The sequence below is a fragment of the Ischnura elegans genome, chromosome 9 (genome assembly GCF_921293095.1).
Source record: "Ischnura elegans chromosome 9, ioIscEleg1.1, whole genome shotgun sequence".
Taxonomy (NCBI): domain Eukaryota; kingdom Metazoa; phylum Arthropoda; class Insecta; order Odonata; family Coenagrionidae; genus Ischnura; species Ischnura elegans.
In genome coordinates, this window is record NC_060254.1 from 41,164,788 (window position 1) to 41,186,650 (window position 21,863).

Here is a 21,863-nt window from a genome sequence, read left to right on the forward strand (position 1 = left end):
TTATGATGGCCTGATGAAGACATCATCTAGGGACAAGTAGATGGCAAGAACAAAAAAGGATTACCTTGAATGAAATATGTGGAAAGATAAAGAAGGATGAGAAAGAACAAATATAGGTGTGAAAAGATTAGCTGATATGAGAAATTAGTGGAGAGCTGTGTCATACCAATCTTAGGATTGTTGACCAGTGATGATGATGATTAAATTCCAGTCTGAGGTAAAGGGGCCTCTTTTTGTATGTGGTAATCATAAGTTTACGGTGAAATATTGGGCATCACCCTGTAACACCTAATTTTGAGTGGTTTGTTTTGGTTTTTGGTGTGACGTAATACAAGCAATAATAAGCAGCAGAGGTGGAGTGAGGTAATTGTTGTGATTGTTGACGGCGCGGGAGGAAGTAAAAAGAGGGGAGTCGGATTGTGATAGTTATGGCGGACGGGTGTTCCCTTGCTCCCGAGTGTGTATTATTTAAAGTGCAATAAAATATTTGTAAGTGACGTGTGAAACTAAGAGTAATTATTTAAAATGTTACAACCCATAGGTCATCCTCCTTTTACATCTGAAGACTATGTGCAGAGCCCAAAATTATAGTGTCGGGATAATTGTACTTTAAATATATGTGGAATAGCAAACTTATTATTATTTCGTTTTATAATTATTAGTAAAATCCTTGAAGTCACGTGTGAATCAACGCAATGCTTATTAGTACTCCGCAATACGTAAGGAGGCAGATGTTGTCAACTATAACAAAAAAAATGCATATTTTATGCTCAGAAAACATTTTGTCTAGGCTTAAGGATATCTGATATGTTAACTGATAAATTTTCTGAACACATATGACCTTTCAGCAGGTATAGGTTTCAACTGCTAGAGCAGAATTACAATTGCATTCGCTATCCATCAATGAATTGGATTCTCCATCCCACCAATATCAATTACATTTCTATTATTACGGTTATATCACTCATTAATAACCTAAAAAGATTCTCAAAGGCAAAATCAATTAAGGCAAAAAAAACATATTCTGCAACTTCATAACATGAAAGAGTCTCCACTAAGTTCACTTGTCTTGATTATGAGGACAACATAATTTTGATTTTTCCCTGAAACAGTGGATTTTCCAAATAATTTGACTATTGATTCATACGTAGCTTGGGTTTACAGTAAGTTGTGGTACATTGGACTGGTAAAAGCTCTCATATCATGAAGATTCCTCAAGGCTCATGAGAGACCACATAATGTGTCACTGATTGTGTGTGCTTAATCCTTCTGCAACAGTAGGCTTTGGCAAGTCATAATACTCTTTGAGGGATGAAGGAGCTAACGTCCAAAAAAAGTACTAAGAATTTCTGAAAAACATTAGGGTACTTTAAAAATTGGTTTTCATATTAAAGGGTGACAGCTCAATATCAAAGCAACCGGTAAAGTAAATAATTTTCTTTTCAGTATTTGAACCTGTTCCATGATTCTAGAATATTCAGCTTAGATCTAATTGCCAATAGCATTAAATTTAGATACTCAAAGGCTCAGAATAAAAGCAGAGTTGTTAAATGAAATATTTAAAATAAGTATTAGTGTGAATTACACGATAAATTATTCCCTTCAAAAGATGACGATTTCTTTTACATTGAAAATATTAGCTCCTGTTTTGCCATTGCATGTGGTTTTTGAAGAAGAGAAGTCTCCTAAAAACCTTAAGCAGAAGACATGGCAACTTAGTTGGCCACGTTATGAGGCATGATGAAAATAATCATGGAAGGGCAAAGGACGGCTACAAATGAGTTGCATAGGACAGGTTAAAAAGGATGAAAAAGAGAAGAAATAAGTTGCTGTGAAAAGCCTAGCGGGTAGGAGAGAGGAATGAAAAGCTGCCTCAAACCAATCTTAGAATTGTTGACTAATGATGATGATGTAGTTTTTCTATTTATCGTTTGTGGCCAAGGATAAAAAGAAATTCAATATGTGATGGTGTACCATGGTCAATAAATAGCTTAAATACTTATATTAAAAATTTAAAGTCCTACAGCTTAAATAGGATAAGGAGCGAGGGTGAATACTTGAATGATGATTAATTCAGAGCCATTATTATAGACTGTAGTGGGAAAATGCATCCTCCAACATGTTCTTTCATGAAATAGAAGCTTAAATGTAAAAGCTAAAGTACTGCAGAGTCATTACCAAATATCAATAGTCCATAATTAATGAAATATTGACATCTGGACTCTTAAAATTTCGCATAATTTCTATTTATACCAAAAAGAACGTCCATATAAAGTTTCGTGAATATCAGAGTCGGGTTCCATTAGGTTGATTTGTCATGAAATGACTCATCAATATACTTTTTCTCCTGCTTCAATAACCCCTAATTCGGATTTCATGATTATTTACAGCATCTCACAAAATTCCAGACATGTGTAAGTAGTACAGAGAACGCAAAGAGGATAGAATTGTTACCCACTTTTGAGCAAACTTATGTTAAAATTCAAGTGGTACGAGGGGTCTATCAAAAGCGTCGAGCGATAACGCAAACCTTAACCAAGATAAATCTAATCACAACTATACAAATAATAACGTAAGATAACAAGTTCTAGGCTATCGTTCCCTCTAAATAACGGAGTCACTATAACGCTGATAACCACGTAGCCAGAAATTTTATGAACATAATGTAATGATTTTGTATCTTGGGCTCCCCCACGATTACCATGGTAAACACAGACTTGACGGAATCGAGACACTACATGATTTACCCAAGGGAATGTTTTATCGACATGATAATTTGAATAATAGAGAATGATTAAACACCAGTGATTAACATCGCAACCACTGCATTTTCGAACAAAAAACCGAGACTTGATACGAAAGTAACCGCTCTTACTATAACCCACGGTCTTAGAAAATGCTCTAACCCAATGATTTCAAGGCCCTATGAGTTGATGCGAGTAGATTCATTAATTACTTTTCCCAAATAGGTGACCTACATAAGAGTCCTGACGCATTTTATATTCACTTGAGGCTTTGGCACCATCCCAACAAATGTAGATTGTGTTACATGCTCTCTATTTCGGAGCAGGCGAGTGAAGGTCACTTCTGGGCCACAGCTATTTAAGGGACTATTACAATTGAATAACCCTTACATGCGGTATGGGTCATTGACAAAATAATAAATAGAACACTGTATTTAATCTAAGATACCATGGCTCTACTGCCACCATCAAAAAAGCAGTAATTTAGATTTCCATCTTGCGCAAAGAACGATTGCGAAAAGATAAGTTGGATGAGTTGGATAAATAACAAAAATATGTCCAACCCAACAATTATAGTTGACTAAACGTAACTCAAAATCAAAATTTTTTCCTCACCAATTATTATTTTAAGGCCAACTCACGCATTCAAATCCACTATTGAGCTTTCTTTTTCAAATTTTGTAACAACTGAAAATCGAATACACAATATAAAAAGAATCGATATTTGTTTGATCTTGACCTGACGCAGGAGAAGCAGGGCGGTTTCTTTGCTTGCTGATATTATTAGAATACATCTAGATTGAAATGGTATGGTTTTGCTAGATAATATTTTGCGACAATCTAACAGCAGTGTTGTTTTTACATTGCTTGATTACCTCAATTGAACAAGCGACGGAGTATTAAATTTGTTTTTATTTTTCTAATACCAGGCAGAACAAATAGCAAGAAAAGAGTACGATTTGTCGCCCTTAAAGAACGCCAATTTGCCCATGATATGGGTGTTAGGTAAGTTTTAATATTTTATTGAAGTTGAATAAGATAAGCATTGGAATAGGCAGTGGTGTTGGTAAAGAATTTTTAAAACCATTATTGTTGGGGCGATTCCGTTTTTTTGTTTTTAAGTATATGTCATCATATTTGTACTATCACTAAAACCTGCATTTCGAAAGCGATGGCCTTAATAACAGAAGTGGTAATATAAAGGCGGTCGTTAATTTTGTTGTCAATAATAAGTTTTTTTCTTAGAAGAAAAATTATGTTAAATCTCTGATTTAAGGGTTCCTCTTTTCACATAACAATATCTTTTTCTCTAATGTTGGAGATGTAATTTTTTATAAATATGAAATGATAGTGTTTTTTATGGTTTGCATCTGATGACATTATTATTTATGCGCTACATTTTAATTTCTATGCTGGAGGGAGAGGGGATTGTCAATATAGACAATTCACATATATTTTAACCTCACTCAAGGGCGCACCCAGGATCAAAACTAGGGGGGAGGGGTGCAAGCCATGGCTGTGCAAGTTATCGGTAAGATTTAAGCATGGAAAAGGTGAATGAAACCAAAATTTTAAGGAAACTGAAATAGCTCTTTATTAGTTTTTAAAATTATTTGCTTGAAAAATGTTATTTTTCATAAAGACATTTGCGATTTTTGCTTCAGGGGGGGTAGCTGCCCCCTCCTGCCCCTCACAGGGTACGCCCATGACCTCACTGCCTTATGCAACCAAAATCCCCAGGCTTTCTCTCTCAGTGCAAGATTTTTGATCACTCAGAAAATGAACAAGATCATTATGGAATTGACCTAGCTATAATAAATAATTTTCAGTAAGTATGTAATAAGCATGTATATGTATGTATTTATAAATGGTCATTTTATGAATTTTTGGTATAAATTGTTTCATGCACTCAAATTTGTAGAAATTTTCGTGAGCAAAGAACAGTCAAGTGTATTTACTTTGCTGCTGCTAAGCTACTCATAAGCAATACCTTCAAGGTCCTTGGCATCATAAAAGACTTATTCTCAGGCTGCCTCACTGTTTCTTAGTTGGTAGGAGAAGGTTATCTCATCACTACCTTGCCATGTCAGCCCCACTCACAGCATGTGTCCATAACCAGTTGTATTTTGCAGTGGAATAACAAATGTTTATTACATGGCAAACACAAAAGTGATTTCAAGCCGGACATCCTACACTCAGAAGGAAACAGGAGGAGACTCGATGCCCTGGAAACGTTGGAGATTATACAACATTTAAAGAACAACACCCCCCCTTGCCAACGAACAAGTGCTCCCCTCCCACTCCCCTCTCTTTTCCATCCCCATCAATGATCTCCTACAGTGACAACCTTTAAATTTTCAAGTGTCTATCCACCTGTGTGCCGTTAAAAATTTCCAAGAATGAATACTATGCAGTGCTTTTACCAAAATTCCCCCAGTGACCCATGTCCTTCGGGGAAATCATTAACCCATACCAGCACCTTCCACAGCCGGACTCAACGACCTTCCATAGACTATTGTGATTTAGAAAACTCAATGTACCCCGCTAATCCTCTCTTTCTTCCCCAACACCGCCACCTATAGCTCTCGTCTCCTCACCCACTTTAACCCCGCCCTCTCCTGGCTGGTCAGTTACCTATCCTCACAGGAAAAACCCTCGTCCCAAATCAAGGCTGCCCCTTTCCCCCTTACCCCCCCCCCCTCTCACCATTCCATTCCGTGTTTAACCCTCACCCCTGCCCTTTCAACCAGTCCTTTTCCTTTCCGATAGATGTCCTCACTGTCACTTGTGTACTTTGTGTATAAATGTATGATGCATGCAAGATCAGTCACCTGACGATGTAACCAAGTTACGAAACCCGGGTTGTGCCCATAATTAAACAACAGTGAACCTTACAAAGTTTTATTTCCTTACTTCCAATACAAATGTCTATGTTTAAATTGAGAGTTACAAGTACATTCCTTATATTCAGCTGTACGACAGCAAATTTTATTTGAAGCCCTCCTGTTATTTTTGGCATAGTGTGTTTTTTAACCATTGCCCATGATATTTTTTACTGAAGAGCGTAATGTTAATGGTAAGATCTTGTTTATAAGCTATGAATGGACTGCATAGCTTAAATATTTCATTTTTGACTTACTGATTCACTTTAAAATACTCATTTGTCACAAAGTTGCTTTAATTAGGATCCCTCAAAGAAATCCAGGTGCATTAGCATTATTCTCAAGCATGGGTATTGTATCCAGTTATTGCTGATTACCATATCCTAGAAATATGTGCTCCTATATATTCATTGATTAATGCTTTTGCTTATAGAAGTCTAGGCAGTAGCACCAAAAGTTTTAACAAAACGATTGCTTAAAAAATTAGTTGATGGCGAGTAAATACCTTAAATAGTCAATCCAATACGAAAGAGGCCAAGGTTATCCCCTTGGCTGAGAGAAAGGTCTACTGGACCTGGGAATACGTTGAGGAGGCATTTGCATAAGATGGTCCTAGCCTAGTGAAACCTGCTTACTGGGTGTAAAAAAATTTTAGTGGCATTCACGATGAAAGTACAATTTTTGGGCCCATCCCAAAAGAGTTCAGACGCATTGTATAAACAGGAATGGGGGAGCTTTTGTTGCTTTTGGGGGAATGTGCCATCAGAATTGGGGGAAAGGCTCCCTTGCTCAGGAAAATAAGTAAAACGATTTGAAGGAAGTCAGTTTACAATGTTACCTGGATGACAATGCCAAAAGAATAGGGTTGAGAAGGTAAGTGTTTTAATTTTCCAGAAGGAATGACAGCCTGACTGAAGGGTCTGTTTCTGTTCAAATTTTGGACCTACTGCCCCTCCACTTATCAGCCCTGATGCTGTAGTTTACAACTCTGGAGTGGTTTAGTCAGAATGTATTTTGTGACTTAAAACGATGCCTGAAGAAGAAGTTTCCTAATATGATCACTAATTATATGAAAATCACTTTGTTTTACTAATTTCCTGATGTGACTGCAAAAATTATTGTATGCTCAAATGAGTTTGACTATGCATTCTACTCCCCTGCTTTGAGCCGAGTCACTTTCCATCAGCACGAAAGAAATCACTCAGGATATAGCGTTTCCCAGCTCAGTATCAAGCTGTGCTCTCTTGGAGTAGAATTTAATGTGTATTGTTTGTATGTATTTGAATATAACCGGCTAGTTAAGATACAAAGCATAATACAAATACTCTATCCTTGTGGCGGAAAGAAAAAAAATAACACTAGTGACCTACGCATTTGCAGCTCCATATGCTAACCATTACACCCCGGGAACTGATGATTGTAAGAGGCGTAATTACCACTTTAAAATGCAATTATGTATATATAAAAACTTAAAAGGCTGGTTTGTCATGAAAAAACTGAAATTATTCAAGGTCCACACAACCTAACATTTATGAATTTTAATTTATGATCTGATACAGGCCCGTCGCTAGCTGATCTGGCGCCCGGGGCACACTGGGATCGTGCCCCCCCCCCACCCCATAACATTGATATATCTGCAATCGGGAGATTTGAAAATATAATTGAAAACATTTTCATAATAAAGATATTTTATTGATTATGGAGGTAAAGGAGCTCTTTCATTGTGTTGAAGAGAGCTGAGAGCGCCATGAAGCGGATAACGTTGTTAGTCAAAATTTAAAAAAAAATTTAGTCGGCGAACACGGTGCGCCCCAAAATTGCTGCGCCCAGGGCAAAATTCCCTGGTTGCCCCACCCTCGCAACGGGCCTGATCTGATAACCCGATGAATACAATATTTATACATTATAGATTCCTTCCGGCATTTTATATTATACGTCACTATTCTTGTGAAGTGATGTGTTTTTCTTACGACTGCCGTTTCACCATCATTTCATAAATGCGAATGATTTTAAAATTATGGCCATATGTTGTAATTTCTACTCAATATATATAGACGCACCAAGAATGGAAAAATCCATGTTGTCACAACTCTGGGTGTTTGCCAGCCTGGCCGTAAGAAATCCATGACAAGCTTACTTTATGAGCACCTCCCTTATTTCTTCCTTTCACCTTATCTCAATGAAGTATAATGTGCTAGCTGGGTACCAACTTTCATTTTCAATTTCCCTTATCTACATTGCAATTGTTTGTTTCCCTGACTTGTGTCAATCACTCATATATAGGGATTTTTTAAAGTGCAGCATACAATAATTTATTGTAAAATGTAATTTATTTATTCCAGGTGAAATTTATAAACAAAAAAATTAAAATCTTTTCAGTCTTTGGTTGAAAATCCGAGATTATTAAAAATCATCATGTATACTCTCTGAGTTAAAAGATGCAAAGTCTGCCAGAGAATTGAGCTATTAATTCATTTTATTAATCAATAATTAAAAAAATTAAATTCTGAGATCCCTTGTAATTACTATTTCCCCTAATTAAAAGACAATTTTGTAAATTATTATTCATCTATGGTGATTTATTTTTTTATACTTCTTCCCAATATTTTATGCGAGCGGTATGTTGTCCATTTTGAATAATATGGAAAGCAACCAGAGATGCATACACGATTTGCGGGTTGCGTTTAGGAATATGTATGTATTTCCCCCAAATGCAACTCTCTTACTATGAAGTCTTACTGGAGGGAATTTTTATATTGCTACAGTTAGGCTGAGAAATACTCATAAGTCTTCTGTATTAACCTATTACGTGGAAAGGAATGGAATGACTTATTTATAAATGTATGTATGTATAAGGTTTTCGGATGCATATAATTGACTACAAAATATCAGTTTAGGCTACCTGCATGCTACCCTAGCACACCCTTAATGCAAATTTCTGGCAAAGTGTCTGCTCAGCTACCGTCTGTTTCATATTCCAGCTCTTTACAAGTTTTTTTGTAAGTTTTTAGCCAGATAGTGTACCAGATAGTAGTTGCCATCTGGTGGCTAAATTTGGTCAAAATCAGTCAACAACTACTGTATTAAATGTCTTGTTTAAACCAACACTACAAATATATTCAAATTCTTTAAAATTCAGCGGTATATAGGGTCGATTTATATCCCAGGGGATGGATGCGAATCGATTAAGTTTACATGTTTAAAGCATTTAGCAAGTAGTTGCGTAAGTCTACCAGTGGAAAAAGAGTGACATTGTGGATGAGGGCACTATTAATAAAATAAAGTCTAGTCGTTGAGGAAAAGGTTTTAACCCTCATTAAGCTGGGTCTCAGAGGATAGCTCTGCGTTTGGGTTGTGATTTGGTTGAGGTTACTTGGCCTACAATGTGCCTACCTCTCTTTCCTTTTGAAACTTTTCTATTTCTTCACACTGCCTTTTCTACCAAGCCTCCCTTGGCCTCTTAGTTTTACGCTGCAATCAATTATTTATATCCTTATACATCCTTCTCCCCTGCATCCATATTATTCCACTTCCTTCACTCTTTCATTTCTTGTATCATTTCCCCTACAGCTTCTCTATACTTCTTCTGTCAATGTAGCCAACTGACTTCTCGGCTGCTTTCACTATTCCTGTTTTAATCTGATCCCACCCTTCCTCAACAGTCTGCATATCTTCTTTCTCCCAGGTACTGTTTCCCACTAGTTCCTGATATTCTCGCTTCGTAATCCCCTTCAGCACTTCTATGTTCCATTTCCTCGCCTTTCTACATTTCATGAGTCTTTTGAATCTCACATTGCATTTCATAAGCACTAGGCCATGGTCTGAATCCACATCCATCGCAGAGAAGCTGTGTGACTTTTTTCACGCTATTCCTAAACCTCTTTCTTACCATGATGTAGTCTATCTCCCTGAATCCTCTGGACTCCTCCATGTGTACATCCACCCTTTATAATGATTGAACCATGTGCTTGTGTTGAATAACTTGTTTCTCCAGCAAAATTCTGCTGCTGTAAGTCGCCATGGCTCTCTCGTCCTCGTTGTAACACCTAATTTTGAGTGGTTTGTTTTGGTTTTTGGTGTGATGTAATACAAGCAATAATAAGCAGCAGAGGTGGAGTGAGGTAATTGTTGTGATTGTTGACGGCGCAGGAGGAAGTAAAAAGGGGGGAGTCGGATTGTGATAGTTATGGCGGACAGGTGTTCCCTTGCTCCCGAGTTTGTATTATTTAAAAGTGCAATAAAATGTTTGTAGGTGAAGTGAAACTAAGAGAAATTAATTGAAACGTTACATCGTCGTCTGAAGGAGTATAGGGAAAGCCGCGCAGAAAAAGGAAGAACTCACATGTTGGAACAGTCACACTTTTATTGTTACTTCATTCGCGTACCCACGCCAACTGCCTCAAGGATATCTGATATTTTTGATAATACAGGTCAATTCTGTCCCAGTATTTTGCTTTTAACAGTAGTCGTTGTTTCCATTTAGGTGGTCCAGGGTCTGGGAAGGGCACCCAATGTGACTTGATTGTCAAAAAGTATGGCTACACTCATCTTTCCAGTGGTGATCTGCTTCGAGCAGAAGTTGCATCAGGATCAGAGAGAGGAAAACAGTTGAATGCTATCATGGAGAAGGGAGAGCTGGTGTCACTGGTAAGGTTACACTCAAGGTATAAACAGTGGTGGATCCAGATAGGGGCTATGGTGGGGGGTTATAGCCCCAACTTGGGTATCCAACTTGATAAAATGGTGATTTTGTCGGACTCCCACTTCTGCTGGAGGTTAGGCTAAGCTTGTACCTATCTGGATGGGGTGCTGGCTGTTAAGAATCTTTTAAATTGAGTCATTCATGGTATTTTAAAGGAAAGAAGGCACACCACCAACATGCACACCACAGGCTTATGTTACTGGGTACTTTTTTGTCAGACTTGGCCCATTACGCCAAAATTTTACCATTGATGAAATTACACATTTTGTGTTAGCCTGCATTTCATTATGCGAGGCTTTCCTTTTTTAATACGTACATATATAGTGGATTATGCTAATACTTTCCTCCTTTGCCTATGTTTATGTTTATTTAGCTTTCACTTTTGAAATTTTCCCTTTTTGAAATCCTTTCAAAATGGATAGTAATAACCGTTTGAGGTAAATATATCATTACATCTTTAATGCTACATGTTCTAATTTTGAATTTTTTTGCATGGAATGCCAGTAAGTACAGAAAACACTTGATGGTACGAAGTCATCAAGACTAAAAAATCAGCACATCTTAATAGCAAATGACGTAATTTCAAGAATTTTTAATGAATCGCACAAAATGCTTACTATTTTTTTGTCATTTGTCTGTACAGAATCACTTTAAAGGTTATTTGATGTTATATGTGAAAATATTCTTTACTGTTTATTCAAAAGCATAAATTACTGTAAAAATACGTATTCCACCTTGTATGCAGTAATCTTCAATTTATGGATTGTTGGAATCCCCACGTCATTGAAATGTAAACAACTGTACATTGTCCTCTTTGATGTATTAGCACATTCACTGCGGAGCTGAGTCTCCTTTCCTGGGTTCAGACTCGGGTGGGACCCACTGTTAGGTCAAAGGTGTACTCCTTTCAGAGCGGTGTGACCCACCAGTGGGTCCTGCGTAGCGTGATCATCTTCTAGCCACTGCGTGGAGGTGGTGCTGCTGCACTTGGGGGTCTACTTCTAAAGGCCCGGTTACACGATGCATTAACCTGAACGAGTTGATGTCTAAATGTATGAATGCAAAAATCTACCGTGTAACTACGCTACTTGTGCCAATTCATGAGCAGAAAATAGAACCTGTACTAATTTGGTTCATGCATTCGTACTTGTTCAATTCCAGTCCACAAAAAAGTTCATTGAAACAGACATTAAATGGAATAGGTTAATGTACCATGTAACCAGGTCTTAATAGGAAGAAGTTTGAGGAGGAATGGAGGAATAGGTGGCAGGTACCCTTCAGATCCACTGCAGCTAGGAACTTAGCTAGAGGGCCTTTATTTGTAGTCCCTCCCTGTACAGGGCCTCAAGAATGTTGAACGGGCCCACTACCATGATTCGGGGCTTCAAATTCTGGGCTTTTGCCACCTAAGTGTTAGGTTGGATGGAGCCACTTGAAAGTGCCACTCGGGTATCATCAATACCATATTTTCCAACTTTAATTGTAAAACTACAATTGGAAGTGGCGTCAGGGAGTGTAATTATCACATGGAATGTATGCATTTTATACGAAATGGCTCACTGAAAGGTTTCCTCTGAACATAAGTGATGGTACAAGTTGCTGATTTTTGGGCCAACTTGCTGAGTGCAGAGCCAAGTTGCGAATGGCTGGCCATTTAGTGTGGCACCACATAGGTTACCATGGATAATAAAGATAAACCAAGTTTCATGTCTCTACCACTTCATTTTACTAAATAGCGACATCTGCAAATTGAATTAAAAAAGTAAATTTGTCATCGTACAGGGAGGAAGTGAACTACTGGTGGTTCATGCCGCAGCGAACACGTTTAATAAAATTTCATAACCAACAGTCTGGTACTAAGTACATTACTAACATCGGTGCAAAAAAGGTTTGCTCCCATTTCATAAAAAGTTATCACCTCAGAGACCAGAGTTGATGAGGAGGTGATAACGTAGCCAAGCCTCACCACCATCACAGGGCCATGAATGCTTGCATGCTCTTTGTATACTGAAGGCTCTGTGCAAGAAAGGACTCATGAGAGTAATTATGGTTTTTGCCGCTGAGGAATTATTTCCAAGTGAAAGGGACAGCATTTTTTGAGTTCAGAAGCAATAATAGGATCACAATTTTGTCCAACCATGAATGACCTGAAATTACCTCCCTTTAGATGCTGTTGAAATCAAATATTTATCACTGGTGGCCATAATACAAGGTGGTGTGTGGTGGGCTTCAGTTTGTATCTAGAGTGTGTCTGGGCAACATAACTGTGTGGGATTTCCTCAGTGACATTTTCGTTTTGAGTTGATTGGATATCCCTGGGTAGGAGAGGTCATGACCTAAAAAAAGAGTAATACATGTCGATGAAATAATTAAAATTACTGAATAGGTCTACGAGGTTAAGTTATAGTGTTTTCAAACACATATCACAATAGACGATAATTATGCTTAGCGAGAATGCAGCAGCAGAAGCGTCATAATAGGAGCAGGTAGCTGGTTACAGTTACAGCAGCAGTGATGCTGATGATGAAAATGAAGAGATACTTCCTTCAAATAAAAATTTTGCCCCTAATGGCCTCATAACAAAATACATTGATGTAGTCGGAGCACTTCTTAATGTGTGAGAATTTTAAGTGGGATCCTATTCCACCACGTTCATCCTAGGTCTGCCACAGGACATTCACATTCTGTGTGATTTCCATCTTCTAATCATTTCAGACAAACCGTCATAGTTAACATATTTGTTGTTATTAATAGTTTTCATTGTTTCTTCTTTGTTAGTAGCCTCATTCATAAAAATGAATACATATTACTTCTGTCTAGGGACCACGGTTTGCGATTTAAAAAAATTTCTTACTTTCAAATTTGCTGCGAATTAGGCATAAGCTTTTTGTTGGGACCGACGGTGTCACTTCGAATCCTCAAAACTATGCATTATCCTGATTTGTGAAATTGAGTTCACTGTATTTCTTTTGAGAACTCTTTTCATTTGCCCCATATTATAGTTTCTATATTTTATCTTGATTTTCTCATAGGATGTAGTAATGGATTTGCTGAAAGAGGCTATTCTTGCCAATTTGCCAACATCCAAGGGATTTCTTATCGATGGATACCCAAGAGATATTTGCCAAGGGGAAATATTTGAAAAAGAAGTAAGTCGTATTTTGATGAGGAATTATGCTGTGCATGTTACAATCCCCAGAGACTTGTGGATATAATTTAACTCCTTTTATTTCAGATTGTTCCTTGCACTGTTATTTTGTTTTTCAATGCTAGTGATGAAACAATGAAGGAAAGGCTCCTGAGTCGTGGAAAGTCATCTGGTCGAGTGGATGACAATGAGGAGACCATAATGAAACGCTTGAAGACATTTCATGACCTTAGTGCTCCAGTTGTTGAGCACTATAAGGACAAGTGCAAAACTGTGAGTTTTTATTTTTAATTATCTGACATGTACTGGTAAATTCTTCTTTTTCACCTAGTTACTCATTCTTCGTCATCATGCCCAAGTCTTTATGCATTTAACCCTCTTAGTACTATCCTTCTTCCTGGGGTACTGGTGAGAAATGCAGAGGGTATTTTCATAAAATGTAGCCACTAGGAAAAAAATAATACTAAGCTATTTATTACAAATCCATAAGCTTTTTTTTTAATTATTGAGGTTACTCTGGTTATTATTGACAAAATATTTTTTACGTTTACTGAAATAAAATATATCAATGTACTAAGTTTTAACAAAGTTGTACCACGTAAGAGCCGATATATCTTAGCCTGTTGCTCTAAAAGGGTTAATGTTTTTCCCTAATTTCCATCCCTCTTTTGTATATTGAACTCCCATAAAATTAAAAAATCAAAATTTCTCTTACTTCATGATGTAATAATACCAATCTGTTGTTCAAATGTTGACTGCCATAAAATTTAGTTCTTTTTTATCACACTTTATTTATTTTTGGCAATAATGCCAGTATTCAGAGGACCCTTAAAACTGTACATTTCCAAAATTCATACAATAAGTACAATTCTAAAATACAGAAATTCCTTTGTACAGTGGCCTTTAAAATTAGTGCTCAGTTCAGACCTTGACATCTGAAAGTGGCCAGTTCAGGAACTCCTTGTCTTCCAAAATTATGTCCTAGTAATGCTCTCATACAAACAGGAATTTTAAAACATATATGCCCCTTATACTGGGAAAATAATCATATCCGTCACATTATGAGAACACGCATAAGATCTAGCTTCGCATTCTTCCCCATATTCTCTCAAGTATACTTAGCCCACCGTGGCGTTACGTCTTTAAATCTTGCAAATTCGTAAGGTAAGCCCCATACACAGGGAACTTCGATCGTCTGTCACTAGCTGGATGAGGGAAAGACTCCACAAAACAAGAACAATCAGCAGTCAAAGAAACAACTGTCACAAAATTACAAGTCATGTTCAATCAAAATGTATTCCAAGTGGAAATATTCAAAATCAAAATTATTACAAAAAAGAACTATGATAACCAATAATCTCATATGAAACATTACCAATACTTTGAAAAGCGAAGTACAAAGCTGTGTATTCCTGCCATCACCAAAAATGATTTTTTGAGAAACACTCAGTCGACTGATGTGTTTGCCACGACCGCTGAATAGCAAGAGAGCTGCCAGGATAGTGGGATAGTGGAAGGGGGGGGGGGGGGGGGGGGGGAATAGCCAATAGTCCAAGTTAGCTGCATCGGTATAAAACTCGTGGTAGGCACCTGTGTTGACTGGGACCTCTGGAAAACGTCTCGTCATCCAAGCAAGGGTTGGGGGAGAACATCGTACTTCTGGGTTTCCTCTCCTCTATCTCCTGGGTTGGAGACATGGCCAAGTGGTATGATAGCTGGTTGAGGCAAGCCATTGGAATTCAAGGAGGGGAAAGACATAGGATGGAACATAAGTAGGATGAGGTGTTGGAGGGAAAGAGAGTTGTGATAGGACAAAGTGGAGTACTTCTCACTCCAAACTGCATTCTTATGCCTCAGCACCTACTTCCCCTAGATTGCCAGGTGTAGGTATTCCTCCGCAGTTCTAGCTTTATAAGTCTTGATCTCCAGGTGGGCTGGGTCGAAGGGCAGCATCCAAGGTCATCGTTCGAAGGACAGAGTTCGGAGCCAAGAGTTCCCAGACTTATGTTAGAGTCTCCGAGCCTTTTGAGTCGAAGGCCCTTTGGCAAAAATCTTAGCAGGAGAAGTTCTCTGGATAAGTTCGGAGGAATTTCTAGGGGGGTACCAGAAAATATTGGGGCAGGGGTACTCTAAAAAATGTCATACTACGACTCACCTAGAATGGAGTTTACTCTTGTCGGGACATCTGTCAACACAGCCAACATATTGGGCATTAAGACTGCCTTAGGACACAATTTTTCTGGGGGCGTAGTGGGTAAAGTATCATGCAACAAATCAGAGGTTCCATGGATCAAGTCTCAGTCACGGATGATTTGATGCTGCACATATACGGTGGACATTTTTCTGATCTTAAAATTTTGCAAAAAGTATCACGACTTCCAGAGGATGTTGCATAGCTACTGAATTCGTATGTGCTTATTTATTTGTTAAAATTCAACTCCTATCTTGCACAGCCAATAGGGCAGTTGACTTTGTTGTGAATGTTGACTACCTTTTCCAGGTCGTCCAGCCTCGCTTCAATATGAAAAGTATCATAAAATATGGTACCACCTATATTTAAGATAAAAAATACTTAAGTCATTGATGCGATACACTGCTGTGTGAGTATTGGTTGCATGGCTGAGATGAACTTAGTTGATGGATTTCCAACAGAAAGTTATTGTTTCCAAACGTGTTGTTTTTCACAAGACAAACGTACTTGATATACATATTTTAAGTGTGTGATTTTTCACAGATGTTATGAGCAGAGTCCTAGCTTGCCTTTGCACCACAATCAAAGGTAAAGAATTTCAGTAGAAAAAGACAATGTGATCATTGGTTTTAATATATTTTGGCCAAAAATATGCAATATTTTTTTTCATTAGCATGAAAATGGATTTTTACTTTACAATTTCAGCTTTCCCTATTATCGACATATTTAGATTCATCCACAGATTTCATTTGATTTTTCTTTAGACCACATGTTTTGTGATATCAAGTATTTTCTCATATCGTTTTGTAGTCACATCTAGTGAATTTCTTAGATTTCTTCTGTGAATGAGAAATACGGTATATATACACTATACTTTTTGTTAAAAAATTAATGTTTTCCAACTTTAAATTATGACATTTTCCTTTTGAGAGCATTGGAAAAATATTTTTATTCACGTGATCCACTCTAAATGGTACTGTATTGTTAATATCTTACAGTTTTGTGCTGAACAACCTCCTGAACAAGTTTTCTGTGGGGTTAGTCAATGCCTTGATGCCCTCCAACAACAGGCTTGTGCTTGAGAACACCTGCTGCAAGGCACAACTGCAAAATTTCAATCTAAGTCAATGCCTAAAGGCCCACTTTCAATGAAAGTCGTACTGCCTGATCCAAAATTTGAGAATGAAATTTTCAGTTCCATGTATGCGTTAAACCAAAATATGATGTACATATGCTATTTAAATATATTTAATCTAATAAAATATGAACAGTTGCTCTCCCATTGATACATGTTTTATACTACAGTAAACTATTGTTATTGCCATTTTACATTTGTTAAGTTTGAAATTATGTAAATGAGATAAAAATAACATCACAAGTAAAGAATTCTACCCTCTATACCTTTTTATTTTGAACCTACAGACTTGTCTAATGCCTTTGTAATATTATGTAATTTACGACTAAAACAATTTATTCTAAAATGATATTCTTACTGGCATGCTGAGTGCTAACTTATTCAATGAAGCTAAAAAAAACAGCAGCATCACCATGTGGCAACAGTCATGGATTCACAATGATGCCTTTCCAAATTATTGCTGTTCTTTTTTAAAATTAGAGGTGGATTATCTGGAGGTCAATACAGTGATGACCAAGTGGGGTAAAAAATTTAAAACTTTTGCTGTAACAACAGTGTGGTCCCTGATGGCAGGAAAGGGGATGGGGTGGAGCAGAGCACAACACTCGTATCTTGAGCGACTGCATGGCATGTGGAAAGATGGAGAGGGAAAGTGTTGGGGAGACAGTGGTGGCTGATGCAATAGATCAGCAATGTCCTAGCCTCCATTGCCACCTCCTCTCCTAACCATCCTCACCTCCTCAATGAAATGTGTTGAAATGTTAAGTTCGCTCTCTCATTGCCAAAAAATGAAGTCCATGTGCACTCTTTTTACTAGACATGAGGCTGGAATGCATTAAATAAGCCTTCAAATGATTTTTCACTGTAAAATCAATGCCTCATAGTGCCTTCAATTGAATCAAGAAATACACACGATAACTGTTGGTGTGAATCTGGGGTTGAAAATAGCCTCGTACCAGCAAGTGCTCAATTTAGACTGCAAAGAATGCACAACTACACAGAATATAATCGGTCATATTTTCGTTAGATATTTTTGAGAAAATTGACAGATCAAAATATTCAACCAATACTCTCATTTAAAATCATAGCCATTACTTAATGTATTGATGTTCAAATGGTATTTGCTGTGAGGGGGTACAACATTTCCTAGAGGCTACTTGCAGCCCAAAGGGTTCCTCCTCTGGGTATAAAAAATTGACCAAAGAGAATGTAATAGCAAGTTACCATTGGAAATAGTTACTAATGTCCTCTAATGAACAGTATTGAGGAATAAAATATAACAGGGGAATAGCCATTTTGTTGTCTTAGATCTGAGACTTGATTTTGACTAACTTTTGGTCTCTGGATAAGAAAATAACCTCAGTTTTTATCTATCACATCAACTTTTTAAGCTACAGGATACCCTCTTTTTGTTTCATATGTCATACAAAATTTGGGTATGCAGGAATTTAAAGGGAAATATTACCTTATATGGAATTGGAATTTGTTATTTGTCCACATGGTACAATACACTAGTCACATACGAGGCAGGTATATAGGACATATCAAGATTTCAAATATTAATTTAAAGTATTATGTACACATCAAATTTAAAATGTTACAAAGCGAGGTCATACAAGTTCCGGACTCAAATATGTACTCATAATTACTATAGACGCACTTTTTGAGAAAGTAATTAAAGACAATTATTTTAAACACAGGTATTCTATCTTCACATTTTATACTGTGGCATCCCACCCCCGACTTGCCCGGATACCACAATAGAACCGGGGGGAGACGTCGCACAAAAATAAAAAGAAATATACAAATTCGCGAAGATCCCTCCCGCATGAGACCTACGGGACAAAACTATGCCACTCACTTCTCGTAATTCACATACATAAAAAAAATATTCCCCTTCTGTGAAGATGATTGCGGGTGGGGGGTTCCCGATTCAAACTGATGGGTGACGTTCGGGCGCTGATGCACTCGTCCAACACGCATTTACGGAAGGAAAACGGACGGGGCGAAAGGAAGGGCGAGGGATATTTTCCTTGAGGTGACCCGTGAAGGAAATCAGAACAAAACACTCACTCAAACACTTTCAATTAAACAAAATATAATTCACACAAATAATGTTGCATATGACAAAAACAAAAGGAACCCTCTTATACGCTAATGAAATATGAATTGGTGAAAGCCACTAATGAAACATCAATGATAAATAAATAAAAAAAAACAACAACAATATAACTTGGTTTAGAGATGAAAATCAATATAGCAAATGATATGAACAAAATAAAGTTCGGTGGTGGACACGTAAATATGACACAATTTCCATGATTTCTTGACTGGGGAGGTAAATGATAGTCCATCCCGACAAATGTAAATTTGGGTGCGAACTTTAATTGTACTTGGTGATTAATTTCACTTTCACTAATGTAACGGGTGCGTTCCGTGACTGTTTGTCTTAACACGGCTTGGCAGGAGACACGAGGGGGCTTTTTGGGGTGGGGGAATAGCTGCAATCTTACTTTATCGTTGTCCAAGTTTGGACCAGGCTGGATCCAACAAACTCTTGTTCCATTTACTGCACTCCTTTCTCCCTTGTTGGAGGAAGCTGCATCCGGAACGGAGGTAATGCGTCCTCTTCAGCTGGTCCTTTGCTCCTTCGGACAGGGGGGGATTCTTCTTTCAGATCAATCTTTCTGAAATGATGTTTGGGCCCCTTGTCTCCTATGCTGTGCGTCGCACTCGGATTTTGGGCATAGGCTCCGCCCGACAGTCACTTAAGAATTCTACCGCTTCTCTTACGCGCACCACCTTTTATTATCCCTCAACTTGGGGTGGGGGTATCGCACAATGAAGAAAGGGAGGAGTAACACGCCACTCACTCAGGAAAAACCCGAGCTCCCCTCCTCCCACACACACACACTCACACACTACCATACAAAATTAGGCAAAAACACATTCATCCCCTCTTACTCATCCACGCCCTCCTCCACGGGCCATGGTCTGGGGGTGGGGTTTTGGGAAAGGTCGTGGAAAGAGCGGGTAAACTGGTAGGGAAGAAAATGCACCGAGTAGAAATGCACTGTAATGGGGCTTGAACCATTACAATACAGAAAGGCAATATATTGTATTGTTTTGTGCACATTGCACGGGGTCCTTTGATGGTATGGGTAAAATTCTTTTGTGTAACATGTAAATCATTACACTTTCTGGTGTTGTAGGAGTATATACTATAATTTTGTGTGAAGTCGCTAAAGTATTGTTTTGCATAGATTACAGAATGATATATGTATACAAAAGGCACAGTTAATAATTATAAATAAAGGTCTGCAGTGAGATTGATGATGTTGTTTAAATATTACCCTATACTGCCCATACAGAATGATTTAATTTATACAAGGGTTGTATACAAGTTAAAACTGCAATCAATCAAATAGTGATTTTTTACCAAAAATTAAATATAAATATGAGGGTAAAAATTATTGCTTCTAGATTTTTTCTGGAGTACTTAATCTGTGGATATTTATCAGTGACAATCTATTTGAGAGAGACCTAAATCTCGTACCAAATCATTCAACTTATGCTGGTCAAATCCCTTACAAAAATAATCATCTTCAGTTTCAATGTACATATTCATCGTTGGCGTCACTTCGATCTTCTCCAGATTCTTAATCCTGTATTTGCAAAGAGATGAAATGAGATATGTACTTTGAAAACTGGCTCTGGGAATTCAGTTAGGTAAAGCACTGGGCATATAGACGATAATTAAATAGGTTACTCTAATTTAAATTTCATTTTCTTGCTGTGCACCCTTTTTTTTGCTAATAAAAAGCAGCAACATAAGTGATCTTTAGGCTCTCATCAAGTCAGTGGCATATCAAATAGAAATGAAATCGTGTTCCCTCCTCCAGGTCTGTTAATTCTTGACATATTGCTAGTTCACTTTATGAGGGGCCCATAATTTATCTGGATCAATAATTTTCACCTTGAAATATGCAAAACAGGCTTGCCTGACAAGTGCATTGCTGTCTTTTGACGCCAACTAACAAAGGCAGACAGGAAATTCAAAGATCTAAGCATGATGGAGTGGAATTTTTGCATATTGAAATAAACTAAGTCAAGACAGGAAATTTATCAGTTCTTATGGATGAAAACTATACACAGCTAATATTGTAAAAGAATCCATGTCAAAGCACGTCTGAATTTAGCCTAAGAGCACCTCTACTCTAACCCTCCACTTTTTAATGTAGTTACATTTCATAATGCATGCCAATAACCAACGATGACTTTAACTTTCAGCAATATTCGGATGAAATTCATAGATGATCTATTCAAAGGGATGATTCACTGATGCATATGGATTGATGACAAAATATCAATGTATGCAACCCACTCAACATTGAAGCTCCCTAAAGAGCAATATAATATCTCCTACACAATTATGCACCTCCTACTGCATCAGTCACCCAGCAACAGTTGCATAAGGTTAATTTCAGCCAGTAGGCTGGTTTCCTATTTTTTTCAATTGCCTAAATCGAAAGATTATTACTCCTAGAGTACGCATTTCATTCTTTTAGATTTTTAAATGACGATATCTATTTTTCACGATTAAATGGCAATATCTATTTTTCGCGATTAAATGAAAAGTGAAAATTTTCAAGTACGTGAAAACAGGACGACTAAGTATGAATGCTGGAAAAAGCCCGCGTGACATCATTCTGGTTCCGGCTGCCGCTGTGTGAGGCCACCTTGGTGTGAGGTGATGAGTGCCTCTACGATGCAAGCTGCTAGCAGGTAGCCGAGTAACCTGCTAGCAGGTAGTGCTTGGCATAATTAAGGATTATTAATACCTTATAAAATGATGGAAACTTTCCGACCATGAGTAGTTTTAATAGGTGATTATTAAGAGATGTTTCCCTGAGCTCTGGGCCTTATGCATGCATTGGTAACCTCAGACGATGTATAACTCCTATCCTCTCGAATAGAAACTAGGTCCCTGTGACATCACGTGGAGTAGCATCGCATGGCTGCCAATCTGGCCTTTTTCAAATGAGGTTTAAATTGACCATG

General features: G+C 37.7%; 1 protein-coding gene across 1 annotated transcript; it reads left to right on the forward strand.

Moving 5' to 3' along the window:
- Positions 1-3,441: 3,441 nt before the first annotated feature.
- On the forward strand, positions 3,442-17,063 carry LOC124165443 (adenylate kinase isoenzyme 1). Its single transcript, XM_046542871.1, has 6 exons — positions 3,442-3,551; positions 3,674-3,749; positions 10,110-10,273; positions 13,361-13,477; positions 13,564-13,749; positions 16,666-17,063. Exons 1-6 carry the CDS (start codon positions 3,549-3,551, stop codon positions 16,747-16,749), a joined length of 630 nt encoding a protein of 209 aa, XP_046398827.1. The 5' UTR covers positions 3,442-3,548; the 3' UTR covers positions 16,750-17,063.
- The last annotated feature ends 4,800 nt before the right edge of the window (positions 17,064-21,863 follow it).